The sequence below is a fragment of the Haplochromis burtoni genome, unplaced genomic scaffold (genome assembly GCF_018398535.1).
Source record: "Haplochromis burtoni strain Fernald_Lab_line unplaced genomic scaffold, NCSU_Asbu1 Contig_171, whole genome shotgun sequence".
NCBI classification, from domain to species: Eukaryota; Metazoa; Chordata; class Actinopteri; order Cichliformes; family Cichlidae; genus Haplochromis; species Haplochromis burtoni.
In genome coordinates this window covers 1257680-1276425 of record NW_024582532.1, presented here as the reverse complement: position 1 = coordinate 1276425, position 18746 = coordinate 1257680, and the positions used below count along the sequence as shown (strand labels likewise).

Genomic DNA, 18746 nt, shown 5'->3' with positions numbered 1-18746 from the left:
TTTTAAAGTGAGAAACAGTAGATGTAATTTGTTTTACTGCAGTGCAAACAGCGTGTGTCACAAAGAAATCTCAGGTCAGTCAAGTGTGAGTCAGACTTGGTGCCCTCTGATCTGAAAATTATCTTCACTAAAGAACGTCCTTTGGCTGTTCCCTCTCAACAAACTGATAAGAGAAGCTAAAGTCTTCCTCTCAGGACAAACTGCTGATAAACACCACGCTATATATATATGTATTATTGATATGTATTATAGTTATATATTTATAATATATATATATTATATTTTAATAATATATAATATATATATATATATATATTAATATATATATTATAATTAAAATTAAGTATATAGTACAGCTATTATATATATTATCAAAGCTATATATATAATAATATATATATATATATATTATAGTGTGTTGATTAATATATATAATATATTAATATATACAGCTTTACAGCTACCTTCGTAGCTGTAAAGCTGTGTGGTCAATGAGTCTTGCTTTTATTAGTCTTTCACTAACTTCACATACTGTATATGTAAATATTTCTTTAATTTCTCTCACAGTATAAAGCCCTCACTATGTGCATATTTTTATTCTTTATTCTGCTGCTGTAGCACAGTAATTGTGGGATCAATAAAGTATCTGTCGAGCCATCAAAAAGCCATAGACTGTATATAAAAGACAGAAACCATTCATGTGCAAGATCAGGTACAAAGGTCCAGAAAGTGGTACAAAAATAACTTGAAGAAACATTAATAGTTCATAATTCCTGGATTTGTGGTATATGAAGCGTGCTATATTCATTTAGTTAGGTTTAAATTCATTAACAAAGTGTCTGAGAGTTTGCTTGTTGGTCTCTGAGATCAGATGGGCAGATATTTAACACACCGATCAGCACAAATAGTAGTAGGCATCCACTAATTAGGGCAACAGAAGACTTCTTCACCTCTGAAAATCCACCAGTGGTTAAAGTTTGGGTTCAGTTAACATCCAACCATTGTTATAGACTTTTCACTTGGTTTATGTCAGTTTGTTTCTATTTCACATGTAACTTTAAAAGTCTAATTTGTCCCAAATTTCCATTAACATTGTCTCAGAAGCCACGAGCAGAACAAAAACGGTAAATAGGTGCAGTTCAGTGACTCATATCAGTGGAGGTGAGGTCAACGGCTGCTTGTGTTGGCGCACCTGTCAGTCAAAGCGGCCACTCCCCTTAACTCTAAGCCTTTAATAAAATCCAAATAGATGACTAAATAAAAATAAAAGAAAGACCATACAGTTGGTGTAAACCAACCAAAGAGACCCAAAACAATTTTTGTACCAGTCTCGTCTTTATTTCATCACTACAAATAAAGACTTAAACATGGTGGTCTATGGAGGAAATCTAGCCAGCCTCAAATGGAAATTACAGGAGAGGCAACCTGGTTTTCCTGTGTTTCTCCTGAAAAAAAAACTTTCACGAGTTGTTTTCTGCTGCACGTGATTCTGTTTAGGATGTTCAAACCTAAAGAAAAACTACTCTAACCAAGCCAGATTCCAGTAAGCCTGTATCATAAGATATGGAAACACTAAGATTGTGACGTGGAGTCACAACAGTGACAAGAAACTGTCCAGCGGGGCAACCAGAGGAGGACTTTAACCTTCAGCGTCGCTATAAAGCCCGCGAGCGGTCGTCTGCACAGCACAAACCATCAGACAGTGAAGAAGAGACAAGCTGCATCTGTAAGGTAAAAGATCTTATTTCAAACTATATATTCTTAAATCAACCAGTAAATCCAGCTTTAAACTAAGCACCTGTTCTCTTCATCCAACAGCATCAACTTCAATCATGAAGACGCTCATCGTTCTCGCTCTTTTCTCCGGTGAGTAAATCTTCCCTTCAAATTAAAAGCAGAACCCATTTTAAATCACAGCTGATCAAATTAACCGTCTGCTTTCATCCACAGTTTGCAACGCCAACATCCTGTGGCCAGAGCCTCCCAAGTCCAACCTGGAAGTGGTGAAAGATGCCTTTTGGGATTATGTTGCAAAGGCCACACAAACTGCTGAGGAGTCCCTGAAGCAGATCAGAGAGTCCCAGCTGGGAGAGGAAGTGAAGTAAGAGTCAGCATGAGGAGTCTGAAGAAGTACAAAATATTTACATATATTATATGTTTTCAGTTTAATAACTTCCTGTTTCTGTGTATCAGCACCAAGATCTCTCAGAGCGCCGACACCGTGAATCAGTACGTCGCTACGCTGCACACTCAGGTGGCTCCTTTGACCCAGAACTTCATGACTCAGTTCTCCCAGGAGGCCGAGCAGCTGAAGGCTCGCCTGGAGAAAGACCTGGCCGCTATGGGCACCAACGCAGAGGAGATGGTGGCGAAGATCCAGACCAAGGTGGATGAGCTGAAGAGTGGAGCTGAAGCCTACGCTCAGGCCATGGACCCAGAGCCCATGAAGGTCGTCCTGCAGCAGAAGAGCCAGGAGCTGAAGGAGCAGCTGGAGCAGAGCATGAGCCAGCTGCAGGCCCAGATGGTTCCCTACACCGAGAACATGAAACAGAAGATGGAGCAGAGCCTGGAGGAGTTTCAGAGGAACATGATGCCCCTGACCCAGAGCTTTGAGACCCAGGTGGCTCAGAAAACCCAGGAGATCCAGCAGAGGTTGGCTCCCTATGGAGACGAGCTGAGGGAACGGCTGGACTCCAGCGCTCAGGACCTGCAGACTCAGCTGAACGCCCTGTGGAAAACCTTCACCAAGATCGGCCAGTAAATGGACTCTGTCTCAGTCTTAAGCCTTAAGCGCTTTCTCTGTATCACAAACCAAATATTTATTTCATCTTCACTCCTGTCTGTTTTATGAAATAAAAATCCAGAATTTCTGCATTATTCTGCGTCTTGATTATCATTAAAGGTGTGTCAGTAATTCAACGAGCATCTTTAATTTCTGAAAAGCTTTACTCGTAAACAGATACTTTGCATACTTTGCAAAGGACCTTTTGGTGGGCCAAAGGTTTGACACCCTCCATCTAAAATAGCATAATGTATCGCTCACCTACAGATTAGCAGTAGCAGGTCAATAACTATTCATCATAAGTAAATACCAAGCTTCAGTGGCGCTCATATATGTACTGGTATACATGTTAAGCTTTAAATGTCACTGGAGGAGTGCAATTTGTCATGATGTTTATGTTCTATAGGCTGATAATCCTGAAGGATCACTATTTTCATACCAATTAAACATTCTGCATCTCTCATGTCTCAAATTGAAGCATCTATATCTATTATTTATACTTCCACTTGTTCTATTTACGTTTTCCATTAGTTTACTACCTGTCTCCAATACATCTAAAAACATCGCTGTTGTGACAAACAGCCTCTGGGATGAACTTCTGGTTTATGGATCTAACATGCGGGAGAAAATATCTTAACAGAGAAAAGTCCTTTGGCTGTTCCCACAACAACCTGATAAGACAAAGGAGCAAAGTCTCCAACCCAAGATAAACTGATGAACAATTCAAATGACGCATAGAGAGATTGAAGCAAATGAAACAGTTATCCAAGCAGCTCACTCTGTTGTACTCCGAGCACAAAATGATATATGTGAAAGATTTCATTCAAAAGTTCTGTTTTACTTTCAATTTGTTAGAAAGTGATTAATGCCACCTCTTATTGATTTGTGGGTTTTGTCTTCTTTTTAGGACATTGTAAGGCAGACTAAGAGGGGCTAATTCTGATCCATTTTCCACCATAGAATATATTTACTTTCAGTTTCTAATAGTTTATGATATTAAAGTTAAACTGCCGTTGGATCCTAATGGTGCAGACCAGGAGATGTGATGCCCACAAACTACAATAAATATAAGGCAAAGAGTTTGTGTGGGTCAATGAGGGGCATTTACCAGAGCTGAGCCTGAACTTTTGACATTAAACATTAAAACTGCATGTTATAGATTTTCCATTTGAATATGACAAATAAGCTGTAATTTATTACAGTTCCTCAACTTACTATAAACATGAATGGAAGCTGACGTTTCTTTCTGAACTTCTGTGGTATGTTCATTGCACTTGCGTATTCCTCTTTTTCTATTAGAACTATTAACGCACAGCCACAAACAGTTTCAGTTGTACAGTAGAAATCGATTGATCCTCTCTTTGAGCCACATGTTTCTTGTGATGCATTTGTGGACATCTGGAAACTAGAATCAATCAATATGTGGGATACTGATTCAGTACATACCCATACTACAGTACCAATTGGCAAGCTTAGTTACACTGACAACAGAAAAAAAAAAAAACTTGGCGTGGTAGATTCTGTTTATACGTGGTATGGTGATCAGCATTGCTGCCTCACAACAAGAAAGTCCTGGGTTTGAATCCAGCGTGGGATGTCTGTGGGATGAGTTTCCATGTTCTCCTTGACTCTGTAGCTTCCTCCCACAGTCCAGAATCACGCATTTTTGGTTAATTGGTCATTCTGCTGCCTTATCTACTCATTTAGCTCCACTCAAACAGAACTAATCCAATAAGATAGCGGTGAAGTAACCAGTTACGTGCTCTGAGCAGTGAAACTGAAGTTTTTTTGTCATCACAGATGATGAGAATGCCTTTAGTTCCTCCTCACAAACCTGTGATCAGGTGTAGGCTTCTTCTCGCCCTATGACACCCAGGCTCCAGCTCTGCTACAACCCTGAAGCAGACTGATGACAGATGCTGATTATCTGCCAAAACTGGGTCATTCTTGAAGGTTGCCAGGCAGAGGTAATTCAAATTCTGTGAAATAAACGATATATTGTTGAGGAGAGCAACTGATGCTTTCACAATATGCTGCAGGAGTATAAAGGCTAAAAAATGGTCATGGTAGTGCCATTGCTAGGTGGATGTCAGGCAGCATATCATAGAGAATTTAACAAGTGGGTATGAATAAGATGTGAAATAAATTGTGAAATAAAAAAGTGATACAATAGTTTTTTATAAAGTGTTGTAGGTGGCTAAAGCCTAAAAACATTTATCCCATTGGTAGAGTGTTGCTAGGCAACATAGCAACAACATAATATCTGATATTAGATAAGATGTACCTGTGTGCAAAGTATGATTGCTCAACCCCTGAAGGTTCAGGAGTACGCACACAGCAGCTACAAATGGCTCTTTGAAAAAAAAAAAAGTTGACGTTGACAGAAGGAAACGAGTACAACGTCCAGCTTTTGTAAGAAATTGTATTGATCAGCTTTGAAGAGGTATATACAGCTCATATATACTGTTCAGTATGTATGTAACATAAAAAAGGCAACAAAACAAGTGATGCATTGTGAACATGACATACAGTACAGTACACTCCTTCCTAACACCTGGTAAACTTGTCTGTAACCAACAACTGATACTTCTTTCACTCACTGCACACCAAGACAGACTTAATGGTAAAAAAAAAAAATTAATAAAAGAAGAGAAATTTTTAAATCAGGAGCAAAATAAAAACAAACATGACAGGCACTGAACTCAAACAAAGAGCTCTGTAAATCTGTCTTCTAATGTTACGTCCGCCTGCTGTCTGTGTGTCTGTTTATGACGAGGGTCTGCTTGTTCCTGACAGGTAACATTATTCATCACACTACTGATCATCGAGGGGATTCGTCTTTAAGGATTAGAGTCGAATGTAGATTTATATTAACCGCTTATATTCACCACATGTGGTGAAAAATGATTTGAGGAAACCAGCACTATAATTATTGGTCAAATCTACCAAAGAGGTCACCGGCAGTTTCCGTGGTAAAGTCTCTAGGTCAGTGGTGTGTCTGCGCCGTTTGTGAGCCGGCACTACGTTGGCCTAACCGATGTTGACGCCAAAACCGCACTGGAACTTGTTTTTGCGGTGGTTGAGGAAGCCGGAGAGGGCCAGAGAGAGGGGCAGCGGGAGCAACTTCTTTTCCAACGTTGCCCCAACTATCCAGTTACTGTCAATTGAACCTGAAAGAGGCAGAACGGCAGATTTAAAGTAAGAAAAACTCTCAAATTGAGAAAGCCTTTGTGTACATGTACACCTCTGGATTTTTCTAACCTGGTGCGTTCAGAGCTGGGTGTGATCGTGTCCGTTTTTACCTCCATTTGAATGATTTTGGAACATACAACATACACTGGGATGAGACTTTGTGGGGGGGAAAAAAAAATACACCCAGCAATGTCTTTGCTTCCAGTTCTGGCTTCTTCTCTTCCTACATCAGCATTATGTGGCAGTAATGTGGAAACATCTATCATTCAGCAGAATACTGTAGCGGCCTCCTCTGCCTTAATGGCGGTTCTTGTCCAGAAAGTGAGTCGCTTTCTTGTTATTGGGCAGCAGTATGACCTTAAGCACAATTTAAGTGGACACACAACAAGGGATCGTTGTGTGTAAGCTCAATGGATCTCTTGGATGAGATAAAAACTAATGAGGACTTATTTTCTTACTGCAGCAGTTACATTTCTGTTTGGTAAACCTACCAGATCCCATTGACAAAAACACGAATGTTATCTCACAGAACATAAACCATGAGGGTTTGTCAGGCTGCTGTGATGCTAGTTTGACTCCAAATTCGTCTTCTTTCAGGAGGCAGATCACCCTATCCCAGCATCCTTGTGCCACACTACATCTGTGAATCTTCTCTTTCCCAGCAGCTCCATATTCAGCATCCTTTGTCCAATATATTCACTATCCCAAAACTCATCCAACTTCACTCAAACAAAACTAACCCAATGAAGCAGTGGTGCCCTAACCAGCTGTGTGTGGGGGTGTCAGCACAGTCTGGAGGCTGTGATGAGAGTTCCTCGTCAGTTCCTCATCACCAAGAGCAGTGAGACAGCAGCTCGAGAGCCAAAACTCATCAAATACATCCTATACTCACCCTGGAAGAAGTGAGCAACCTAAGGATGGGACGACGAGGCAGATTTAAGCTCGACTGCTTTAAAATTACCTTTTTTTTTTTTAATGTATAATCATTTAGAAATTCTGAGGGGCTAATAAAACTGGGACACAGTTTTGTTGCTAGGGGGGCAATTTCTGATGCAAGCAACTTCAGATCTTCACAGCTCATATTTGACACCACAAGGTTTATAAAAACTCTAAAAACACTATAAATGACAAAGCACATTTATAACGTCGACTTTGTTCTATAATCTGTCACAAAAATTTGGCTGCAAATAAAATGCAGCGATGGATGAAGATGAAACTGCTCTCCTGAAATTATTTTACCAAACGTGCACATCTTTACCTTTAAACTGTAAATTTGCTTTAGGGACATCTAGCTGGTAGCCAAACGACATACTGGTGTCTTGCATGCGGGCACTCGCCTCAAACTCCACACCGACCTGTAACTGTAGAAGAGAGAGATCATCATGAAGGCCGACTGTAAAAATACTGAGTCCTTTCTTACAAAAGGGATGCATGCGGATGCGGTTACCTGATCGTTGGCTTTATGGTAGTAAGATGCATGAGCTCCCGCTGAGCCGAGTGTTAAAGTGGCGATGTAGTTGTTGCCTACAGAGAAGTAAATCTATCAGTTAGGACATGTGTCTGACGTTATAGTTCAGGCTTTGTATTACTCTTTAAACTGTGTCTCACCTGTGTATCTGCCAACTAAAGACATTACTGAGCCCTCCTCTCCAGGCCTGCGGTGATAAACCAGCTCCCCTCCCAGAGCCAGAGCCGGCGTTATGGACTGGAGGTAGTGTGCGACGACGATACCTGACAGGTGCACGACAGCAAGATGACAACAGATGTTCAGATGCAGATCACAGTTTTGGTTTTGTCTGACTACATAGCTGCTTTTCACCAATTTAAAAGAACAGACAACAGTAACAGTGACCTGCACAGCGTCTGTGACTGATGACCTACCAGAGCCAACAAGGACATCTGGGTTTCCGAGCGTGACAGTTGCAGTAAAATCTTCTCCCCTGAACTCAGCGTCGCCCTGCCAGTTCACAAATTTGTGTTGCTGTGTCTGAGGATACAACATATTTAACAGTTAGAATCGTGCAAGAACAATAACACATAAAATGGAAACATCTCAGAAGACATTTTTGAGCGTAGAAACTTCTCGCCACATGAGAAAATAAAGATAAAAATAAGAATCTGACCATGAAAAAACCCAGCAACTTCTCCTGTATAATGATGGAGCAGATATAGACACTCTGCACATCTGGTGCTTAATAACTGAAAATGTGGCTGCTAACAAGTGACGCATCCCTAGTTTTATCCCACAGGGTTGTGTCAGAGAGTCCGGTGGAAAAATCTGCCAGGTACCTGCTGTGGTGACCCCTGGTGAATAAGGGACCAGCTGAAAGCAGGTTTAACTGGAAATGTGACCGGCACAAAGTGCTCCGAGGGGATTTATGTCAAAATGGCACGTCTTATCACAACGGAAAATATATGAATAAACTGTAAATGTAAAAAGTAAAAAAATGCCAACATGACACATTCTTTTAGTCTTTACCCCTTGAAAGCCAACTAGGAGTAATCCATGAGGCTGTTTGTTGAACAGAGAGGTTTCTGTAATATTTCAGGCCTGCTTATGGAAGAAATTAAATGGGTCTGCAACAGAGGGTACAGAGGGTGGTCTCTGCATAGGCAGCTACTCTCAGAAAAACTGAAAACTATTCTTATAGTCATCAAACACATCTTAATTAATATATACTTATGTGTCAAAATTGGCCATTTAGGGTACTGGGGAGGTCTTCAAATATAATATATAAAAACATCAGCTGACTCTAGTCAAAATCAATTATTCGTAAAGTGTAAACTGTGATTTTGTGAAGACTTCAAAATATATTAAAACACTGGCTCAGTCTGATAAAGTCCAAAGCCTTTAACTTGTTTGAACTGTTGAATGATCTATTAAAAAGTATGTTGGCACACTAGACGGCCAAAGTTGGTTGGATTGTTTTTATTATTTTCTTTCTATGGAGTAAAACATTTTTATTTTTAAAGAAATTACTAAAAACTGCAGTGAATTGTTAACAAGAGTCACTGCAGAGCCCCACTCGACCCACACATTTTGATGGTTGTATTAAAGGGAAAAAGTCCAGACAGCAGTAAGAGTTTTCACCTGGAAGGCCACTTTGGATCGTATCCTGTTGGTGATCTGGTGGATGATCTGGGCGTTAAGGCTGCCGCTGTTGTCCATGTCTCCCACCATGACTGGAAAAGACTGAACAACAGGAGAGTGTTTGTATAACAGTTTAAACCACAGCGTAAAGATGAGATTCACATTGAATTTAAGGCTTCATACCTCTGCTGGACCCGTCTGCTTCGATCCAACATACGTAGCACCGAACCTGTAGAGGGAATCTCCGGTGGTGCTCAGCAGCACAGTGTGAATCACCTGCAAGCACGCAGATTAAAAATGCACTTTATTCACATTTATTACAGTTCGCTGAAAACAGTCCAGTGACGGCAAAACTTTAGACTAAAACGACACCGTAAAATCTGACTTTGAAATATGTTGCTGGACTTCATGAATCGACATAAAGGAGAATCACTTCAGTCGGGCAATGACTGTAAAAACCTGCGTCAATGCCAAAGTTTGACACAATCTTATTTTGCTTCCAGTATTTATTCCCCCTCTCATTCTACAGACAGAGGGAATCTTAAGTGTATATAATCTAACTATCTTCATCACACCATCCTTGAACATTTGGGTACACAGATATCAGTCGAGAAAGCCAATTTTAGCCAAGCTAATAACAAGGTTAAATGAGCTTAACTGACCTGGAAGTGATTGCTAAGACCTTTATTAACAACTAGCTTCACGCCTTCCATCTGCAAAGGAAAAACCTCTGAGGAGAAAACACACACAGGTAAGACAAATCGAGAGCAAACAGACATTCCTCTCCAATAAGCATTTTTTTAAAATCTGCTCCTCTTACCTTTGCACTTCCGATGACACTCGTCAAACGCCCCTGGATTGGGCAAAGCATTTTCTGACTCCTGCTGCTGAGCAGAGGTTTCCCCAGTCTGGGGTATAACTGCGGAAACTGGAGGCATCCCAAAGCCCGGAGGCACCGTCAAGCCAGGGGCAGGAGTGCCGCCCGAGGCTGGTGGCGGTGGGTTGGGGGAGCTGGCAGCCAAAACACTGCCCATTCTGAATAGCCAGGACAGAAATACAGAGACAGGGAGGGAAGGACAGAGTGAGTAGCTGATTTATAACGCAATAACAGACTGCCAGTACAAGCTGAGGAAACGTTAAACGTTAAAGGAAACTTGTTATGGTTTTCTTCATTTTCTCTCATATCTTGTATATATACTGTTACAACACGCACTCAAGTCATGGTTCCAGCAGCTTTTCTACTCTTTGTGCTGTATGATGTCAATAATAGCTGATATCGCCAATATCTCCAGGCAAATAACTCTGTCTGTGACCCACTTACTGTTTTAACCTTCTGTTTGTGAGGGTCAGCCAATCAGAACAATGTTGGCTTACAGGAAAAGAAGCTTAAGCAGCTAGTTACAGATGGGGGAGGAACTGAGAGTATATCAAGGCCCTGAATTAAAGGCCTAGGTCATGGATTATTTTGGACTAGAACGCTGTAAAGCCTCTGTAGTAAACATGTGGAGCTCGATATGAGCAGAATAGGTTTCTTCTCAACAATCAGCACTGTTAGTATAAGTATAATACAAATATGTCAATAACACAGGCAAACCTAGAGACTACTCATATTTTATCCATATCAATTACAACATTATCAACTAACTTTGAGCATCAAAACTGAACCCAGCATAGTAACAGAGCTCCACCACAAAGAGTCCGATGCTATTATTTAGCAACTGTCAGAAAAGCACTTCAGTATGGATACAAGGGATTCATAAGCTTGGAGTCTTATGATTTAGACTAACCAGTCAATCATCCTGAGCTGGTTCTAGTTCCCCAGGACGGCAAAAAGTTAATGAGCTGAGTTATCGGTCCACTCCACACTTAAAATAGTCCTGAGTGACTTGAGCAGGGTATGTTGTTGAACAAAACTGGAGTTTTAAAGTCAGAGTTTTCATGTCATGATGGTGACTCTCTTAACCTGGTAAGATCACTGTGGTGACTTCAGCTGAGGACATGAGCTGGTCCAGAGGAGATTATGTTCAGATTTGGGTTTAAAACTGAGAGGAACCATCACCGATTCTCCTCCCACTAAATGTGATATAAATCAGATAATGTCTGATCAGACATTTCCACTCACCCCGAAACAAATCTGTGATACAAACCATTACAAAATAGGCCCCACAAGCACTGAAATTATGTAGAAAATAGCAGCTTTTGAATGAATTCAGAAAATGAATTATTTTCTGCAGCACCAGGAATACCTTTAGGTTTATCTTATATGCATCCCCTATTCTCTGATAACATCACTGAAGCAGCTTGCATTCAAGGGATCCATTTGTGCAGAGGCGTCAAATGACACAGCCTTTTATGTGAGTACACAGAGCTTGGAGCCGAAAGCATGGGCTGGGAAAGATGATAACCACTACTGTGACACTTGTTATCTGTGACAGGGGTTTCCGGTTTTGTTGAACCAGCAAACACAAAGTCAGTCTGACTACATCAGACCTGTGTTGTAGCCCACCCCTCTGTTTTCACACTAAAAACTCAAGTCAGCATAGTTTCCAAAATGACAGTAATAAATCGCATACACTTTAAAATATTAGTGTGAACATACAGAGCTGTAGATTTTTTTTCGCCCTTTCTTGTTTCTCTTTTTTTTCTTAATTATGAACGAATAACGTTATCCAAACATACCTGGCTCTAAAAAACTACCTGCCCTCTATACCTAATAACTAAGTACCATTGGCAGCAAAAACTGCAATCAAGCAACAAAGCAGCCCTGGACCATCACACTACCACTGCCGTGTTTGACTGTTGATATGTTTGATATGTTGTTTGTTTAAATAAAACGCTGTGTTAGTTTTACTTCAGATGTAAAGGAACTCAAACCTTTCTAAAAACGTTCATCAGTCCACAGAATATTTTCCCAGATATCTTGGGGATCATTAAGACGTTTTAGTAAAAATCCTGGATGCCATTTTTGTCCAGTCTCTTTCTTGTGTTTTTTCATCATAAACTCTGACCCTGAGTGAGGGTTAGAGTGAGAGCTGTTCTTTAGATGTTGTTTTTGGCTCTTTTGTAACTTCTTTTGGAGTAATTTTGGTAAACTGGCCACTCCAGTGAAGGTTCATCACTGTTCGAAGTTTTCTCCATTAGTGGATAATGAGCTTAGCTCTCACTGTGGTTCACTGAAGTCCCAAAGGCTTAGAAATTGCTTTGTAACCCTTTCCAGAGTGATAGATGTCACTAACTTGGTTTCTCATCTGTTCTTGGTTTTCTGTAGATCGTTGCATGATTGCAGATCTTTTAACCTACTGCACTTTGTCAGAGGTTCTATTTAAGTGATCTGATAATTCATCAGCTCTTGCATTAATCAGGCCTGGGTGTGGCTACTGAAAGTCAATTCAACTTTCCAAAAAAAGTGATTAATTACAGTTTGGCTTAACAATAAGGGGTAATTACTCTTTCACAGCACTATACCTTTAGCAGCAGCACCCTGTATCACTCTATGTCCCACCACCTGCCAAGCGCCACTAGGAGGATCCCGTTTCTCTCTGATGTTGCCATTAAGTCATAAACTTATAATTATGTAAAAGCATATCACGGTGACAGATCAAACTGATCCTTTCGGAGTTTGGGAAGCGCTTGCTTGAACTAATTAAGCATTAAAACAGCAGTGCCTCAGGTTGCTCATGAATGAACATGTGCAGAATAGGTGTAGTGTCCCTTTAACCTTCCTTCCACACAGCTCACACTCATTCATTTGCAGTTAAGGTAAAAGAGGGCGGTTAAATTAAACTAACAATGATGCGATATGAATGAAAATACCCACAAACCAGGAATTATTATATACTCTCATAATTTTTTGTAGCTAACACCCTGAATGGGAACTGCCTCATGTATAAGAAAGCATGAATGCGTTAGCCGTGCTAGCTCCTTTAGCACCTGATTAGCTTGCTGGCTAGCTTTACAAACAGCAACTGACAGCCTGGAGATAAAACGCTGCTGCTTATGGAGGAAAACTGCGGCCGATCTGTGAGACAAAAGTTGCCGAACAAAACCGCCAACACGCTTCCACTGAAGCGTCACGTTATATAAAATACAGAGCTTTCAAATGCTACTCACGTTGTGATTTCCAGAGGACGATACAGCCGGAAGTTGAAGCCAATGGCACCAACGAAGAAGACGCGGGAGCCCCGCCTTTTTCGTCAATGCAAAATGATGATTGGATGAAGGAGCATGTATCCGCGGACATGATTGACGAAGTCATCTATCAGTCATATGAGGCGTCCTTGACGAATCGCAGGCCGGGCTTCGAGTTGATGTAATGCTCATTCTCAAGCATTATTGGCTAAACAAGGAACGGTCAGCCGTAAGGGGGCGGGGCGCTGACGCCGATTAAGAGAGACCAGGCGGGCGGTTGGTTGGAGTTTTAAGGGCGGTTGTAGTAAAAGGTGAAGAAGAAATACTTTCAAGGTCAAAAGGTAGCCTGAGGATCTCCAAGAAAACAAAAAACATTGTTTTCAAACAACAGGCCTCTGTCCCATTATGGCTACACAACGAGCAGCACCTTTATAGTTTTTAGCTGGAGGCCCAAAACAGTAGATGAACAGTTAGCAAGGTGGAGATAGACGTACACATACAAACCCAGAGTACACAGAGAAAAATGTACTATCATCTTCCACTAGTGAAGTGCAATACCGCAAACTTTGGTATCCAGCACACACCAAGTAAATACAGGGCTGATACCAAGAAGGACACTGATACAAGTTTAACCTATAAAGGTAGCTTGAGTGACCACGAAATCATGATTCATACCTTCTGTAATAATTACTTAAATAAATAAAAATAGATGTTCAGATATTTTTCATAATGTATGTTTGAGGTGTGGCTTTTCCATTTCCCCAAAAATATTTTATTTACCACAATTCACATGCAGATAAAAATGGGTTATATACTGAACTTAGAGGATAGACATAAGGTCTTAATCCCATTGTGCTAATATCAATCAGATACGAGTACCAGCATTAGTGTCAACACTATCGATATTTGTATTGATCCGCCCACCTCTCTCCCCAAAATACAGCATATCACTAGGGTTTGGATAGCTCAGTAGTCATAAAAACTAAATGTTTAAATTCAGTGTCTGACTCATCAGATTGTTAGAGGCCCTAAAAATATCCTGGAAAAACATTTGTGGAATCAGAACTGCCAACAATCCAACAAACTGACATTTCAGATCTTTCTGCTTCTTTTGGCGTCTTCAGAGCACAACATGTTTAGCTTGGTCCCATCAGGTCGCTACAGATGTTCATCTAAAGTATGTGTGAAGTTGTATGGAATCAAAAAGGTGGAGAAATAAACAGCAAACAACAGCAGCCAGTAAAGTTCAGGTCAATTTATTGAGTTTCTTATCAGGCCCTGAATATGCGTTTCCATGTTACAACAATTGAGGACAGAGTTGCTGGAATATACCTTGTGCCTCTTTAATGCATTTTGTAGGCAAAGAAACCCAAAAGCATTTTTTAATAGTAACAATGGAAGAACAACATGTTTTTAAATGTCATCCAATCAAAATTATTTCAGTGAAAACAAAAATGGGTGAAATTATGGGAAAGAGGGAGGAAACATGGAATCTTGTTTTATACCAATTCAAGTCCAATCTAGTCATGGTTTTAGGAAAACAGGGCCAAAAAAAGTACCAGCAAGTACAAGGAAGGAGAACAATTCAACAAAAAGATAATTTAAACCAACATTTATCTGCCAATTTAGATCATAAGCACCCACTTCTACTCATGCGACTTTGTCTTCATCTACTTTTAATTTTACCGCCACTGTTCTGCATCGAAGCTGCAGGGGGACTGCTGCTCAGCTTACAGCAAATCTGCTGAGTGTGTCATTAAAATCTGGCAAAAACCTCCAGCAGCAGTGGTCGAGTCTATTTTAGTGCAGCAAATCCACGGTAGAAATATTAGCGGCATTTAAGCCTTTAACACTAATAGTCCACATTAAGATGTTAACTTTTGTTTTACACCAGCAGGGAAAAAAAAGAAAATTCATTATAGTATCCAAGTCCTCACCCTTTCTCTGATTTTAACTTTGAATATGTTTCTGATAATATCCCTGCCTCCCGCCCCTGTCAGCACTCCATTTAAAGAGTGCCAACACTCACATACAAAGACTTTATGACGACAACAAAAACCAACATTCATGACCACATTCAGCATAACTTCCTCTGTGACAGGTTAAGCCCGACAAAACAACAACATCGACTTAATGCTGTAGTTTCTATCGGTTACGACTCTCCCCCCCTCCCAATTCAAAACATTCGACTGAGTCGAAATGAGGCTGCGCTCGTTACTTTAGAGTGTAAGAATGTTACAACTGACTGCGCAAACAGCAAATATATAGCTAAGAAACAGCTGGCAGATTCATTTCATCTCATCCCTAAAGTAAAAATCCAACCATTTCACAAAGATCTCGGGTGTTCAGCTAAATATCTAATTTTCTGTGTCACAGAGGAGTTTATGGACTGACTGTCAGGGAAGTGAGTAGAAACACAAACCACTGAAGGGAAAAAAAAAAGAAAACAAAAAGAAAATCTCATTAGAAATTATTTTGTGTGTCCACAAACATCAACTTCTGGAGCAAGCGGGAGATGGAAAAAAACAAAAAGGAGAAGGAAAAGGAGAAAAAAAGAAAATAAAAAAAATAATCACATCCCTGACAACTAAACACCCACATCAATACTTAAGACATCGTACTTGACCAACAAAACAGTCTGCACGATAAGCTCGCGTACACGCAGCCTCGAGCTACAACAACAGGTCAGTTTGATTCTTTTAAAATCATGCATGAGTAACAAATTTGGCTCCAAATCAACTGAACCTGTTGGATTTATCCACAGAGATAAAGCTGTTTGGATGAGGCTGCATGTAAACACGATGACTCCTTATCAACTGCACACACACTCTTTAAAACACACATACCCACAAACACACACCCACCCCAGATCAATCAACTCACACGCACGCACGCACGCACACAGATCCCACATCAATCAACTCACATGCACACACACACGCGCACACACAGATTTCCCAGATCAGTCAACACACACTCGCTCATACGACATTCAACTTTTTTGGTTTTGCTTCAATGTAAATCCTGAAAATCTATTTCAAGGAAAACAAAAGGAAACAATACAAGTCTACTTCCTCTTCCACCAATGAAGCAAAGCATTTTCATTTTTTCTTTTTCCTTTTATAACTGTAAACAACGAGTGTAAACAATGAATCATTTACCATTTTCTTTCCTCAAAATGATTCAGAATACCTCGTATAAAGATTGCCCTACTGGGGGAAAAAAATAAAATAAAATAAAAATCACGGCACTTTGATCTTCCATCACACAAACGTTGAACAGGTTCAAGGAGATCACAGTGCTTCATCACTTTCCACAAACTCTTGTTTGTTTGTTGTAACTCTCTGGCAGTCAAAACATAAACAAGTTTTCTTTTTTTCCCCCAACTTCTGGGGGAGAAAAAAAAATTACAAATAAAACAAAATCAATGCTTTTTGACTATGCTTTAAGTCCCAGAGAGATGATTCAAGATGCTCGGTGAGCATCTGATAAAACACTTGGCTTCTGCAAAACTCACCCCAAAAACTCCAAAGGTTACCCAGTGCTAAAGCCTCACCCTGTCCCCACCCCCCAAACTGCTTAGAGCAACAAAAATAAATCTTAAAAAGCAAAATTTCTTTTTAATAATTCGTGATGATCTGTGAGGGGGCAGGGAAAAAAAAAAAAAAAAAAAAAAAAAAAAATCAGCTGCCTGTTCAAAGATGCTACAAGTTTGCTTAAAAGAAATCTACCCCTCACAAAAATTGTCACTTAAAAAAAATAAAAATAAAAAATGTGTAGGCTGTGGAGAGAAAAAAAAAAAAATTGTTGCTGCACGAGAGAAAAAAAAAAATTAGTTGTTTCCAATTGACTTTATATGTGGTCTTTTAAAGACTGAGCGGGTTTCATTCCTCTGTGGTTCATGAAACCAGCTCACATCCAGTTTGTATTTCATTAAAGCAAAGCCTGAAGCGGAGCCTCTACTGCAGCAGCAACGTGAAGAGCTTGGCATTAAACCACTGGGCTGCACAGCTATTATTGGCAACTAATACATTCACCGACGTTAATTTTGTCATGAGGGCTTAAAAACACATTTCCACCATGCGTTTCCTCGATTAAAAAAAACAAACAAAAAAAACAAGCAACAACAAACCCCCCCCCCCCCCCCCCCCCCCCAAAAAACAAAAAACAAAAACAAACAAACAAAACAAAACAAAAACAAACAAAACCCCGCCGAAAAAAAAAAAACAGAAGCTGTGTGGGGAAAGAAAAAGTTAAAAGTGTTGTTTTGCACCAATCGTGGACATGCTGAAGCTCATTTATCAGCTGTTTTGAAAGAGTCTTGAATGCATCATCCTTTTCAGGATAAGAGAACATATTTTCATCCAGCAGCTACAGCGACCAAAAGATTTACACTATTTACCAGTCAATATATATATTTTTCTTAGCTGTAAAAGAACAACAGCTTTAATTTAATGAAGCTGCTACTCATCTCCCATGCTGCTTGTGTGTATCTGCAGGCCAACATACTCTACGAATCAGTACAGGGGCCGTCTTCTCACATTAGCTCTGCTCATGTTTTATTCATGGTGGAAGGGAAAAACAGTCACGTAGTATTTAAATAAAGCTGCCCTTTTTTTTTTTTTTATTGCAACGTTCACATTAAAAACAAACGTTCACATTCAGGATGGTTTTGAGCCATGTTTCTGCACACCTCTCAGCGGGAGAGCAGTGTGTTGTCCTTTTTTCCTTTGCATAATGACTAAAGTTTCAATAAACTCGGGTTACTATTGATTCGTCTTTGTGCTCGTACTCTGCTGCGTGACAGTCGGCAGCAGGCTATGAATGGATGAGTGCACACGGGAGTCAAGTAAGGCACTTAAGTGACCACAGCAGTGTGAGTGGACAGAGTGATGGCTGGTGTAAGTGCACCACTTTTAAAAAAAGAAAAACAAAAAGAACAAAAGAAAACAAAAAAAACCCCAAAATAGACCAACTTTGCTGCTGGAAGTGAAAACTGTCTCCAAAGGCGACGGGTTCAAAACAGCTCATTTCTCTAATTCTAGGAATTGTTAAGCTTTCTCGCGGTCCCAGCTTGGTGCAAAGCACACTTTAAACCTCTAAATGTATAAAATAATGAGGCAGCTCTTGTTGAGGAAAAGCTAAAGAAATGCTCCAAAATAAAAACAGCCTTTGTTTCTTTTTTTTGTTTGATTTTTTTTTTTTTTTAAAGACATCCATTCCACAGGCTCGGAAAACAAGTGACGAATGTAAAAATGAAGAGTTGCCTGAAGCCTGGGTGCAAGCGCTGATGTCTGTGCAAAAGCCTGGTGTGTCTCAGCATCCTGAGGAAGAGGACAAAACATGGATTAGGAGCACATCGTCAATCAAGTTACCAACACAAGGAGCCACACTGCATCTGAAATCATTCACTACTCACTTGAGTGGGCTGTATAGTGAGTCCGGCTATCTTTTAGTCTGAGTAAGATTATACCCTACATGGCATTTGTCCTCATAGGGGTAAGAATGACTTTGATAAAGCAAGTGAAAGGCCACACATTGACAAACCCCCCC

The 18746-nt window shown here is 40.2% G+C and overlaps 3 protein-coding genes across 4 annotated transcripts in view; 1 reads left to right on the top strand and 2 right to left on the bottom strand.

The window, feature by feature from the left end:
• The first annotated feature begins 1594 nt into the window (after window positions 1-1594).
• On the top strand, window positions 1595-2877 carry LOC102306256 (apolipoprotein A-I). Its single transcript, XM_005943576.2, has 4 exons — window positions 1595-1731; window positions 1819-1866; window positions 1951-2101; window positions 2194-2877. Exons 2-4 carry the CDS (start codon window positions 1833-1835, stop codon window positions 2759-2761), a joined length of 753 nt encoding a protein of 250 aa, XP_005943638.1. The 5' UTR covers window positions 1595-1731; window positions 1819-1832; the 3' UTR covers window positions 2762-2877.
• Window positions 2878-5190: 2313 nt separating this feature from the next.
• tomm40l (translocase of outer mitochondrial membrane 40 homolog, like) lies at window positions 5191-13288 on the bottom strand. Its single transcript, XM_005943575.3, has 10 exons — window positions 13176-13288; window positions 9886-10100; window positions 9728-9795; window positions 9249-9341; window positions 9066-9167; window positions 7856-7961; window positions 7583-7705; window positions 7422-7498; window positions 7233-7335; window positions 5191-5952 (listed from the first exon to the last, which is right to left on the bottom strand). The coding sequence occupies exons 2-10, from the start codon at window positions 10097-10099 to the stop codon at window positions 5813-5815; spliced, it is 1026 nt and encodes a 341-aa protein (XP_005943637.1). The 5' UTR covers window position 10100; window positions 13176-13288; the 3' UTR covers window positions 5191-5812.
• Window positions 13289-17414: 4126 nt separating this feature from the next.
• The window catches only part of LOC102305453 (probable ATP-dependent RNA helicase ddx6), an 11610-nt gene continuing 10278 nt past the window's right edge, over window positions 17415-18746 (bottom strand). For both annotated transcript variants that reach the window (XM_005943573.3, XM_005943574.2), the window contains exon 13: window positions 17415-18517. The gene's annotated coding sequence lies outside the window, so the exon portion shown is untranslated. The remainder of the gene's footprint in view (window positions 18518-18746) is intronic.